Source organism: Bos indicus, chromosome 1 (assembly GCF_029378745.1).
Source record: "Bos indicus isolate NIAB-ARS_2022 breed Sahiwal x Tharparkar chromosome 1, NIAB-ARS_B.indTharparkar_mat_pri_1.0, whole genome shotgun sequence".
Classification (NCBI taxonomy): domain Eukaryota; kingdom Metazoa; phylum Chordata; class Mammalia; order Artiodactyla; family Bovidae; genus Bos; species Bos indicus.
The window spans coordinates 50,863,215-50,875,707 of NC_091760.1; the positions used below are offsets into that span (position 1 = coordinate 50,863,215).

The 12,493-nt window shown below is 36.0% G+C and overlaps 1 protein-coding gene across 2 annotated transcripts in view; it reads left to right on the forward strand.

Moving 5' to 3' along the window:
* ALCAM (activated leukocyte cell adhesion molecule) overlaps nt 1–12,493 on the forward strand; it is a 228,948-nt gene that overhangs the window by 162,327 nt on the left and 54,128 nt on the right. For both annotated transcript variants that reach the window (XM_070787179.1, XM_070787191.1), the window contains exons 3-6: nt 721–940; nt 7,927–7,991; nt 9,657–9,744; nt 10,207–10,389. In XM_070787179.1, the coding sequence (XP_070643280.1) occupies nt 721–940; nt 7,927–7,991; nt 9,657–9,744; nt 10,207–10,389 (556 nt within the window). The remainder of the gene's footprint in view (nt 1–720; nt 941–7,926; nt 7,992–9,656; nt 9,745–10,206; nt 10,390–12,493) is intronic.

The following is a 12,493-nucleotide window of genomic DNA, read 5'->3' on the forward strand; positions in this document are numbered from 1 at the left end:
CCAGATTATATTTTATTTTGATAATAAGTTTTTGTATGAAAGCCCTCTGAGCTAAGTTTTATGACTCAGATAGCAAAACCATGGGTTTTAGTGATTAATTGGATTCCATTGCTTTAATGGACATGATCCTTTTGCAAGGGCAAATATACTGTTCCTCCATGAGGATTCATTAAACTATGTTATGTGTAAAGGTCAACTGTGTCAGTTCTGACTGAAACTGAAAAGTGTGGGCACATAAAGTATATGGATTAAAGTAATGAGCATGCTAAAGGTAATTGCCTAGGATTTCTAAACGAGTGTTTGCAGCTCAAGTGTATGTTACTGTGATAGTTAAATGAGAATCCTTTTGTAGCATAACACAAAACACATTTGTTTTCACCTATTTTTCTTTTATATTATACATAAGGCCAACCCTTGTCAATTTCAAAACATACCAATTCTGTCCTTCAGATGCAAGAAAAGCTGGGATCACTTAAGCTCCATCCTTTCATGTTTGTATACTTGCTGATGGCTGTAAAAGAACTTAAAGCTTTTCCCTTATGAAGAGTGATCCTCTGTAACCAAAGATTTATGGGAGGCTCATATCCAAAATTATTCTTCTTGGACAGAACTACAAATATTGATGGAATAACATGACCAAGAAAATTTTGTTGCTCTGACTGTAATACTGAAATGTCTAAATATGCCTGTTTTTTAATGTATTGTTACTTTAACTTTTAGGAAAAGCCCGATGGCTCCCCAGTATTTATTGCCTTCAGGTCCTCTACAAAGAAAAGTGTGCAGTACGACGATGTACCAGAATACAAAGACAGATTGAACCTCTCAGAAAACTATACTCTCTCTATCAGTAATGCAAAGATCAGTGATGAAAAGAGATTTGTGTGCATGCTAGTAACTGAGGACGACGTGTTTGAGGCTCCTACAGTAGTCAAGGTGTTCAGTAAGTAGTCCGAATGTAACTGCTAAGTGGGATTGATGACTGGTCCTAGAAAATGTTCTTTAGAAACAAGGCTGAACTCTCGGTAGTGTCTCCTGTACTATCACTCTCTGTAGTGATACCTGTAGTATAGCAGGTATCGCGTAAGAGGACTTCTAGAGATCTTCATTCTGCTCATGCATACTGTCAATGAGAAAAACAAAAACCTGAAATTCAAATAAGAATTTTATCCAACAAAGAAACAGAATATTTTTTTATTTGCAGTGAGGGAATAAAAGAATATTCTGTTGTTTTGTTGGATACAATTTCCTGTGATATGAAGTACTGTTAAATAAAAACTAGCCTGTGAACTTTTACTTTCACTGACATGTACAAATAAATGTTATGTGATAAATACTAATACATAGATACATAATACTGGGTTGGCCAGAAAGTTCATTGGGATTTTCTGTACAATGTTATGGAAAAATTTGAACATTTTTGATACACATATTCATGCATATCAATGCATATATAAGTATACATTAAGCTAAACCATATAAAATTGCCATTTTGATGTATAACAATAACAAAATGCAAGCAGGAGACCTAAGTTTTCTGTATATGTATATGTGTATATGTGTGTGTACACACACACATTCTGACCTTAAGCACTTAATGCTTGTTGATTTACATTCTGAGAGTGTTCAAATGGTTTAGAAAATTGCCATAAAATAAAGAAGTTCACCACACTCTGAAGGTGTATGTGGAATCCATCAGGGGAAAAAGTAGAGTAGGATTGGAAGAAGAGAAAGTTGTAAAGAAGCTTGGAATAATTACTGTAGGTTACTTTGGCTAATGATACTATGTAGTTAATGTGAGGGTACAAATAGCTCTGCAAATAAATGACTTGAGAAGTTCTAATTAAAATGTTTTATGTTTTAATATTTAAAATATCCCACCTTCATTACATCATATCTTAGAAATTACAGGGAGAAAAATAGGTCTCAAAGGTTTCAGAATGCCAGTCTTTTTTAATTAGGCAAGAAGGTCTTACTTTTCTGTTTTTTCCACTGTTTTCTGATAACTTGACAGCACCTAGAAATTATTAAAATAAACAGGGAAGAAAGAAACCCAGAGGGCCTTGCTATTACAGCAAGTAACCTTGGATTTTTCCTGTTTCTCTTATAATAGCCCATGCAAATAAGTAGGATGGTCCCTTAAGCATTTATATGGACTTCAAAGCTCCTTTGGGCTCACGACAAGGATTCAAAGAGTGCTTATACTATCAAAGAAGCCTTTGTTCTCCAGAAGAACCGTGTAAAAGCATATTACATGTTTCAGTTGATTACCTTTCAGCTTAGAAGGCACTTTCCAGAAACCATCAACTCAACTCAATTATTTTATGGATCAAACCAAGTACCAAGTGTTTCTCAGTTATGCCCCCTTCTAGTAAACACCCCAAATAATCTCCATCCTGTATTTGCCAAAGTCCCATGTATTTTTTTCTTTCCTTTTATTTCACTTTTGTGTTATTAGGAAGATGAATTTTGCACTGCTAGAAACATTTTTTCTAAAGAGAGCATCCAAAATCTTTTAATTAGGCCATGATGTCGTAAATATAAGTATACAGGAATGTACTGCAGTAGGTACAGAGATTAAGTCACATCACTCTAAAGATTATGTGTATTGATGTCATTGTCACATTTCTTGTTATTATGTTAAAATTACCAAATATCAAGACAAGCTACAAGAAAGTTGAAAAAATCCGGGTTGTTCCATTTTCAGAATACAATTTTTAGAATATAATTTTTAAATGCTCAGAAATTCAGTTGGCTTAATTCGATAAAATTTGTAAGCTGCTTTGGAATACAGGGATATCTATGATTGTAAAAACAAACTCACACCCTGTATACCATCAGCTCCCGCTACCCCCCTTCTCTTTTGGATGTTGTTGAAAACAAAGTGATTCTCAGAAACAGAATTTGCATTCCAGGCTCTGGGCCAGGAAGAATTTAAATAGATGAGTTATACATTTTTGAAAATGGGGTTTTATACTAGAAACTGTGGGACCCTCCAAGTCCAATTAAATAAACAGCACAGCTCATGATAAAGAAAGAGTTTGCAAGAGCATATAGGTACTTTGCTTTTTTAAAAAATAATGAATTTACTTTGGATCGTTATTTGTGAAGCAAATAGCAGCTGTGACATGGAGGCTTTCATTCTGTGCATGTACATATTGAAGTCACTTAAGAGTTACTAGGCTCATCAATCAGTCCTCTGTTTCCTTCTGTCGAGTCACCTAGCAACATGCATTGTGTACCACAGAATGAGTATGGTTAACGTGAGCTAATCCCAAATCAGCTTGCTGCAGAATGTCCGCCTCATAAGCAAAGTCAAACTGTTTTCGTTCAAACTAGAGGCCATGACTGATGACTTTATTACTCTGATGAAGGTTTGTTTATTCAGTTCTAAGCTATATCTCTCATGCAAGAAATCATGCCGGTAAAGCAGACCAGATCCAAAATAAGTCCGGTGCTTTGTCACCACTAATAAGGCATTTTTGTTTGGTAGTTAAATGGCACTAAAATCAGACTGTTTGCATTTAATGTACATTTGAAGTTAATAAAACTATCCCTTAGCAAGAGCAAACCTTTAAAAGTTCTCCCAAAGATTCATTGTTGTGATTGTGCAAAAGTCTTAGAGGTTGAATGCGTGCCCAGAGAGCCAAATGGCTAAATGGCTGTCGGTGGTATAATAGGAAAATCACTGAACTGGGCATCAGGAGATCTAGCTTTGTTAGATCTGCTACTAATTTCTGACCTTGGACAAGTGACTTCACCAGTCAGGGCAAGGGGTGCAAGTCTCTCTTCATCTGTGAGTACTTCAGATTAGGTGCTGATTTTCCCACTCTGTTCCTAGAATTCTCTTGAGGAGATAATGAAAAAGGCTGAGGAAAGTGAGGAGCTGCTTCTACTTGATTAACTAGAATTCTAGTCCCTCAATGTTTCAAAGTTTTTTCATAATATTTTTTTCAGGGGAAAAAAAAATGAGAGAAGGGCTTGAGCACTAAAAAGCCTTTGAAAATCACAGTCTAGACTAATCTTCTGCACTGGTGTGTGTGGTGTTAAAAGGAAGACTATTTCTGTGACTCCGAGTCTGGTGTCTACCTGGACCAGCCAGCTCTTCTCCTAGTAATGGTTGACATCACAGTGTTATTTTAGAGCTTTCATTTGGACACTGAGCTCAATATTTATCAGAACTGAGCATCCCTCCTCCAACCCTCCCTGTGAAAATAATTCAACTTCAAATGCAAGTCACTTCTTTTTTTTAGTGAAAGAAGCAGAAAATAACCCTTTCAACAAATGAAATCTACCCTGTATATTTAATTTTGATCCTTTAAATGTAAAAAATAATACCTCTTCCCATCTCATAAGGAAAATAAACTATAATTTCATGCTCATGATGATTACTTAAAGTACATCAAGAGGTGATTGTCGAGAAAATACTGAGAGAAGCATCCTTGACTCACTGTAGCCAGTGCACCTGCCTCTTACTCTCCTCCCATATCAAATTGAGCTGTCCTCTGTGTGGCTTTTGAGAATAACTCTAGTGCATTGTGGGTGATATAGAGTAGTTTTGTGTTCATCACTTCATCCTCACTTGGCTGTGAAACCCTTGACAAAATTATTTTAATAATGCTAATAAATTTGTGACATGACCTTTCCTTTCAATTCTATACTTAGTTATGAATCCATGAATCATATTAAGATGTAATTCACATAAAGCTTTTTCAAACACTTTGGAATCAATATGCAATTTTGCTAAAATAGTACACGTCCTCTTTTATGGTCCTCTAACCGATACTCATCGATTGTTATAAGCTAATATAAGAGACAGTTACCTGCAAAATATGTATTTAATATGAAATATTTGAAACAAAAGTTTGAGAAAATAACTCAAAGAAATGCAATTGGTATTAGCCTTACTTCCTCAGTATTCAATATGACTCTTTCTTCTAAATAGGAAAATGAACAACTGTACAAATAGAACTAAATTTTAAGTATCCTTTCATCAGGTTTCCCTGGGTTTGCTGCAACTTTCTTTTATTGAAATAATAAATTTTAGAGAGTGTTTATGGAAACAAGCACACATGGACATGTGGAAAAGACCAACAGTTTTATCACACCAGTATTGACAGTTATACAGAGTTTATAAATTACAGTAGAGGAATATATTCTACATTAGAGGAAATATGTGTCTAACCGAGTTGTCATCTGATTTTCATGAACTAGACATTAGTGCAACCTAACAAAACTGCCCACCTGCACTTTCTATTAAAAATCTAATTTTTTAGAGGATCTTTTCAAATCTATATATATTCCAGGCGTAGATAGTAACTGAAGAGGAAACAGAAAACTATTTGCTCTTTTTTTCTTGTTAATCTTGACTTTTCATCAACCACATAAATTAATATAATACTTTTCCTCTTTTGAGCTCTGAAAGAGGTGTCACTGAGTAGCTGACTTTAGTTCCCAGAGAACTTTCACTTACTCAAACCCCAAGATTTTCATTCTGTTTAAATATTTTGGATGTAGCCCTATCGCAAAGGCATTGGACATTTGCCATCAAACATTGGATTCTGAACAAAATTTAAGGTTTTATCAATAACTCAAGTTGTAATTATGAGCTTTAATTATTGTATTTTAAAATAGTGACAAAATTAGGACTTGCTGATGTGTAGAAGGCTACATATTTCCAAGAAATTGCTATTTATTTTGAGTAGTTTTTCATAATTTTTGGTCACATTCTTAGCAATGAGATAGCCAGGTCACTTCTTATTTGTGTTAATGTAATTGTTTGTTATTCTTTTCTATTTTTCTATCTTTCTTCACTTTTTAATCTTTCTTATATTTTCTTTTTTTTAAATTTTATTTTATTTTTAAACTTTACAATATTGTGTTAGTTTTGCCAAATATCGAAATGAATCCGCCACAGGTATACATGTGTTCCCCATCCTGAACCCTCTTCCCTCCTCCCTTCCCATACCATCCCTCTGGGTCGTCCCAGTGCACCATCACCAAGCATCCAGTATCGTGCATCGAACCTGGACTGGTGACTCGTTTTATACATGATATTATACATGCTTCAATGCCATTCTCCCAAATCTTCCCACCCTCTCCCTCTCCCACAGAGTCCATAAGACTGTTCTATACATCAGTGTCTCTTTTGCTGTCTCGTACACAGGGTTATTGTTACCATCTTTCTAAATTCCATATATATGCGTTAGTATACTGTATTGGTGTTTTTCTTTCTGGCTTACTTCACTCTGTATAATAGGCTCCAGTTTCATCCACCTCATTAGAACTGAATCTGTGCATTTAGAATATAGATAATTGGTCTTCAGGAAACTGTATCAAGAAAATTATATTTCTAGAATTAACAGTAGATAGTCTGGAGAAGGCAATGGCAACCCACTCCAGTACTCTTGCCTGGAAAATCCCATGGATGGAGGAGCCTGGGAGGCTGCAGTCCATGGGGTTGCTAGGAGTCAGACACGACTGAGAGACTTCACTTTCAGTTTTCACTTTCATGCATTAGAGAAGGAAATGGCAACCCACTCCAGTATTCCTGCCTGGAGAATCCCAGGGACGGGGGAGCCTGGTGGGCTGCCGTCTATGGGTCACACAGAGTCGGACACGACTGAAGCGACTTAGCAGCAGCAGCAGGCCTCCTATAATTGAAGTGCAAGTTCAACACATAGGCAAATTCACTATTATTATTCATTGTTCTAATTTCTAATATAAAATAATTGCAAAGGGAAAATTAACTCTGGATATTAACTTGAAGAAGATTACATTATTTTTGCCTGGAATCTTGGTGATACCCATTTTGCTGTTCCAAAGACTTTTTGTCTTCTTTCATGGTTCCTATAATGGTCTGGTTAGGTAACATGTCTGATAACTGAATTCCAAACTGAATAATAATTATAGAAAAACAAGTTTAGTTCGGTAGTAAATGTACAGTGGTAGACAGTAAGATTATGGAAGAAAGGATAGCTGGTTGTCTTTGTCTATTTATTTGAGAATAGAATAGTTCTCCATGAAACTCATAAAAATCAATGACAGTGTGAGGAAGTATCCATTTTCTATAAACTAATTGTTAGGCCAATTAATAAGTTAAAAAATCCATCAGTGATAGACAACTAAAGGCTAGAATAAAATAAGTTTAAATAATACCATGCTGATCCAATTTGTAATCAGTTTTTCCCAAAGCCTCTATTAGAATATATGCTTATAGAACTTCCTATATTGAAAATGCCTCTGTCCATTATCTTAGGTTCCAAATTTGAAAGATTTTCTCACATTTATAGTTTCATAATATAACTTCACTTAAAAGACAAGGTTTGAGATAATAGGAAACTTGAGTTTCTACATCCCTTAACCACTATATATTTCCCTTGATTTTAGAGCAGTGATTCTTAAACTACACTGTGCCCCAAAATCCCCAATGGAACTTGTTTTAAGAATAGATAGGTTTATAGGATTTCCCCTAGATATGATTCAGTTGGCCTGGTAGAGCTCAGAAATCTGTATTTTAAATAAGCACCCCTGTGATTCAAATTCATGTGAACTCCAGTTTTCATCTAAAGAGTTGGAAATTATTGATAAGTAGAAAGTGCACATGGTAATCAATTGCAGATAATATGTCCTCTTTAATACATTAACCTCTGTTACCATCTAAACCATACTCACTGTTTATAAAGCATCCAGAAAATGTCACCAATATTTTATTCACAGGAGTAATAAGCATTTAAAATAATATTTAATATAATAAAGCAAATATCTGGAATGGGTAGCTAACCAGATTTATTAATTATAGATTATATGGGAAAACTTTATTGTGTTGCTTATTTTTCTACTTTGAGTAAATTATTTTTCTGTAAACCAAATCACAAATGTCCATTTTCTTCTTCCACATACACTTAAAATTTCTCTGTTTAACTTTAGAGCAACCATCTAAACCTGAAATTGTAAGCAAAGCCCCATTTCTTGAGACAGACAAGCTTAAAAAGGTAAGAACTTATTTTTGATTGATTGCCTTTCCTTAGTCTATTGTTGAATGCCTTTTCTTGTCCCCAGATGCCAGGACAAATAAGATAGACTTTGCTCTGTGGAGTTGCCAGTGTTCCAGGCACCAGTCAGAAAGTCTGCACAAGGTAGAAAGGAGACACAGAGGAAGATGTGGTTATTTCTGAAGGGAGGAGGGGGAGATGAGAGTTTCTTTTTAAAAAAAGCATAAGTCTTTCTTGTTTGAATGAACTGAATGTTTAATGAAGTCATGGTAGATGAGTACATTTTCTGCACACCACAGTCAGAAAGGGCTTTCCAACAATATGAAATAATACCATGTGAAAGGAAACGGCATGGTTGGGAAGCACATTATTTGTACTGCTGGAATTTTGGGTGCTCAAGCCAGTGGGCAAGAGAGCCCAGTAAGAAGTAAGTCTCAAGGGTTAAGAGAGGCTGGATTCTGACAAACCTTCTGTCATGTATAATGTTTGGTCTCTATCTTACTGACAAACTATTGAAAAGTTGAAGTAAAGGTATAAGATCAGATTTGTACAATCATATTAGCAGAGATTTGAAGGAAAGACAAAATTGGAGTTCCATGTATGAGCACATCACCTGATTCATAATCTCATTTTCACTAATTAGAATAGCCCAAATTTCCTTTATTGGAGGAAAAAGCAAGTTCAAAATTCCTTGAATCAGATTAAAGTTGACTGCATAATATTATTTGATAAACACTAAATATTAAAACGGAGAAGGCAATGGCACCCCACTCCAGTACTCTTGCCTGGAAAATCCCATGGATGGAGGAGCCTGGTAGGCTGCAGTCCATGGGGTCGCAAAGAGTCGGACACGACTGAGCTACTTCCCTTTCACTTTTCACCTTCATGCATTGGAGAAGGAAATGGCAACCCACTCCAGTGTTCTTGCCTGGAGAATCCCAGGGACGAGGGAGCTTGGTGGGCTGCTGTCTATGGGGTGGCACAGAGTCAGACACGACTGAAGCGACTTAGCAGCAGCAGCAGCAAATATTAAAAACTGGAGTAGGAAATGACAACCTACTCCATTTCCAGTATTCTTGCCTAGAGAAGCCCATGGACAGAGGAGCCTGGTGGGCTACAGTCCACAGGATTGCAAAGAATTGTACATGGCTGAGCATGTACACGCATGCACAGACACACACACACACACAAATATTAAAAACACATGTGAAGTACAGTGGTGAGGATTACAGTTCATTGTAAGTATATGTCATCTGAAATGTAGCATGAAGTTGGAGAGGCAGCCTCATTTTAACACCGTTAATGATTCTTTCAAATGCAGATCTATCAACCATGGTAATAGCCAATGTTAATGCAGTTATATTATTTAGTTAACGTTAAAAATGAAGACTGTCAAAATGAATTGGGTAATGCTTTTAAATGAATGTGATTTTACTAATGGTGGCAGCATCTACTGCACATTTTAAAATGGGCAAGACTATAATTTTAAACACAAGACATTGTTTTTATGTAAGAGTGCATTCATTCAGTCCTTAGTTGGGACTTGTAAAATGAATGGATCAAGAAATCATTGGAGTAACTCTGCATCCCTTGAGGAGTCTGGGGCTTTCAAATGGACAACCCGTGATGGAACCAAGGTTGTAATATTTCCTCTCTATATTGCAGTTGGGTGAGTGCATTTCAAAAGACAGTTATCCAGATGGCAACATCACATGGTACAGGAATGGAAAAGTTCTGCAACCTCTTGAAGGAGGTGGGTAAGAAGTGGGCAATAAATTCAGGTGACCTGTTTTGCCTTTCTCTTGTCTAAGCATTCTTTAGTCTATCCTGAGTCTAAATGCATTGCCCTCTTTTGATTTATGACTCTATATTCTTTGTTACTTAAGTATCCATTAAATCAGTAAGGGATTTTTTAAAACCCGTCATTTTAGACCTTGTGCAGAAGAATCAAGAGCAGAGAAAATTATCTCTGTATATGGCATGTTCTAGAAGTTAATTAAAGTGAGTGGGAGATAAAATTCCCAGGATTCTATTTCTGTCCATGTCTCTGATTCATGCTTTTGAAAAGACATCTACCTCACTACATGTCAATTTTCCCTCCTGTTAAATGCAGTAAGAAGGACGAAACCACTTCTCAAAGTTTTTATGACAGTTAATTAAGGGCTGTGATTTTCCGATGAAAGATCCTACCATTAGTGTTCTTTATTTTCTTCAGCGGTGGTCATAATTTTTAGAAAGCAAATGGACTCAGTAACTCAGCTCTATACCATGACTTCATCCCTGGAGTACAAGACAACCAAGGCTGACATACAAATGCCATTCACCTGCTCTGTGACATATTATGGACCATCTGGCCAGAAAACAGTTTACTCTGAACAAGCAGTTTTTGATATTTACTGTAAGTACCTCAATATAATTATACAATTTTAATATATTGGAAAAAATGTTCCAATGTTAAGTCCCAATTCATAAGTTCTTTGGAATCTATTTCCAAATTCCCATCCCTATTCCATAGTACCCAAGTAATATCTTCCTTTTTGCAAGACCTATAGAATAAATGCTCACCCATCTTATGATAGCTTTCAGTCTCTACTTTGTTATTTATAATCATCTCCTCTGTATTCTCTAACTTAGTCTGATTTCTTCTGTTAATTCTCAACCCTGGTACATAGTCATGGATTTTGTAGGAGTTCAGAATGCCGCTGATGGTTTTCTGAATGAATGACAGATGAATAGAGACTTATGACTGATTGGTTTTCTAGATATGGAATTTCCATTTTAATAAAGAGAAATATTTTAATAGTGCAATCAATTGCATAAGTTAGATAGGATGTTGAATTCCAAGGTATTTTGTTTAACTTTACACCACAGATTTTAAAACCTGGAATATTAGACTACAAAGGAACTTTCTTGATCATCTAAGTCCATTATTTTATTTAACAGCAAAATGAGACTCAGAGACTTGCCCTAAATTAGCTTTAGCAACTGGATTAGAATCCTTTTCTCCAATGCTATGTTCCTTCCTATAAGATGGAAGTCAAGATAATATGATTTAGAGCAAAGATGCTGGCTCAATCAAGTTTCATTGCTGTCAGTTACTATGTATTTCTAGAAAATAAGCTTAACTACTTTGTCTCAGTTTTCATATTTTGAAATAGGAAAAATATAATACTTAACTCATGGTGGTGTTATGGAGATTAAGTGAAATGAAAAATCTAAAATAGCACTATATGTAGCACATTAAATGCCTGTTAATAAGTACTATTATCATTTTTACCTAATAAGCATATAGACATATTTTTCAGGGAGTGAAAAATATATAGACATATATTTCAGGGAATGATACAGAATATTTCACTATTTTTAATGAATTATAAATTCCCATAATACTGTCATATGTTGTAGAATAACCTAATACTTCTACATCTATTTGAGAGAAAGGGTAGAAATGCCCATTAAACCTTCAAAGAGTTTTATCTCAGCTACATTTCTATTTGGGTTCCATGAAGTGCAGAATCTTATATCAAGAGCAAAACTGAAATTCCACTTGCTCTAACCATCATGAGATGTTTTGCCTTAAACTTTGTAAACAAGTTTCAACTTGATTTAAAAGCAAGGATTGAGAGGATTTCATCATGTACAGCTTATCTAAAATCAAACTATTATTTCTGTATGTGGAAATAGAACTCTGTTCAGAGATATTCAATTGGAAATAAACTATCTTGGTGTAAGTACAGAAGTACAAAATAGGAAAGAACATCAAGATGAGTGGAAAAGATTGGAAAATTGGCTTAGAAAGAACAGAATCTATGTGAATATCAGGCATGGGGAAATAGATGGGTAGAAAAGTCCTTGGATGAATAAGAAAGAAATGATTTTACTGTGACTGGCTGTGCGGGACATATTTGGCAGAGCTTTTGAGAAGCCACAATGTATGCAGTGCTGGCCTTCAAAGCTAAGACCCAAAAGTGTTTAAGACATTGTCCTGACATTCAAGAGGTTTCTCCAGTAGAGAAGATATGTGCATCAGAAGGAAATTGTCAGTGCAAGGTTGCAACTGGTAAGTGCCACAGAGACTCAGTGAATAGTCCTGAGAGTTCAGGTGTGCAAGAATAGTGATCCCCAGACATTATTGTGCATCAGAACCCCCTGAAGGACTTGTGAGAATACAGACTACTGGACCTGGCTCTAGAGTTTCTCATCCAGTAGGTATGAGACCCTGGTTTGATTCCTGCATCAGGAAGATCCACTGGAGAAGGGAGAGGCTACCCATGCCAGTATTCGTGGGCTTCCCTGGTGGCTCAGCTGGTACTGCAATGAGGGACACCTAGGTTCGATCCCTGGGTTGGGAAGATCCCCTGGAGACGGGAACGGGTACTCACTCCAGTATTCTGGCCTAGAGAACTCCATGCACTGTATAGTCCCTGGGGTCGCAAAGACTTGGACATGACTGAGCGATTTTCATTGCTCCAGTATGACTTCAGAGAAGAGAAAGAGGAACT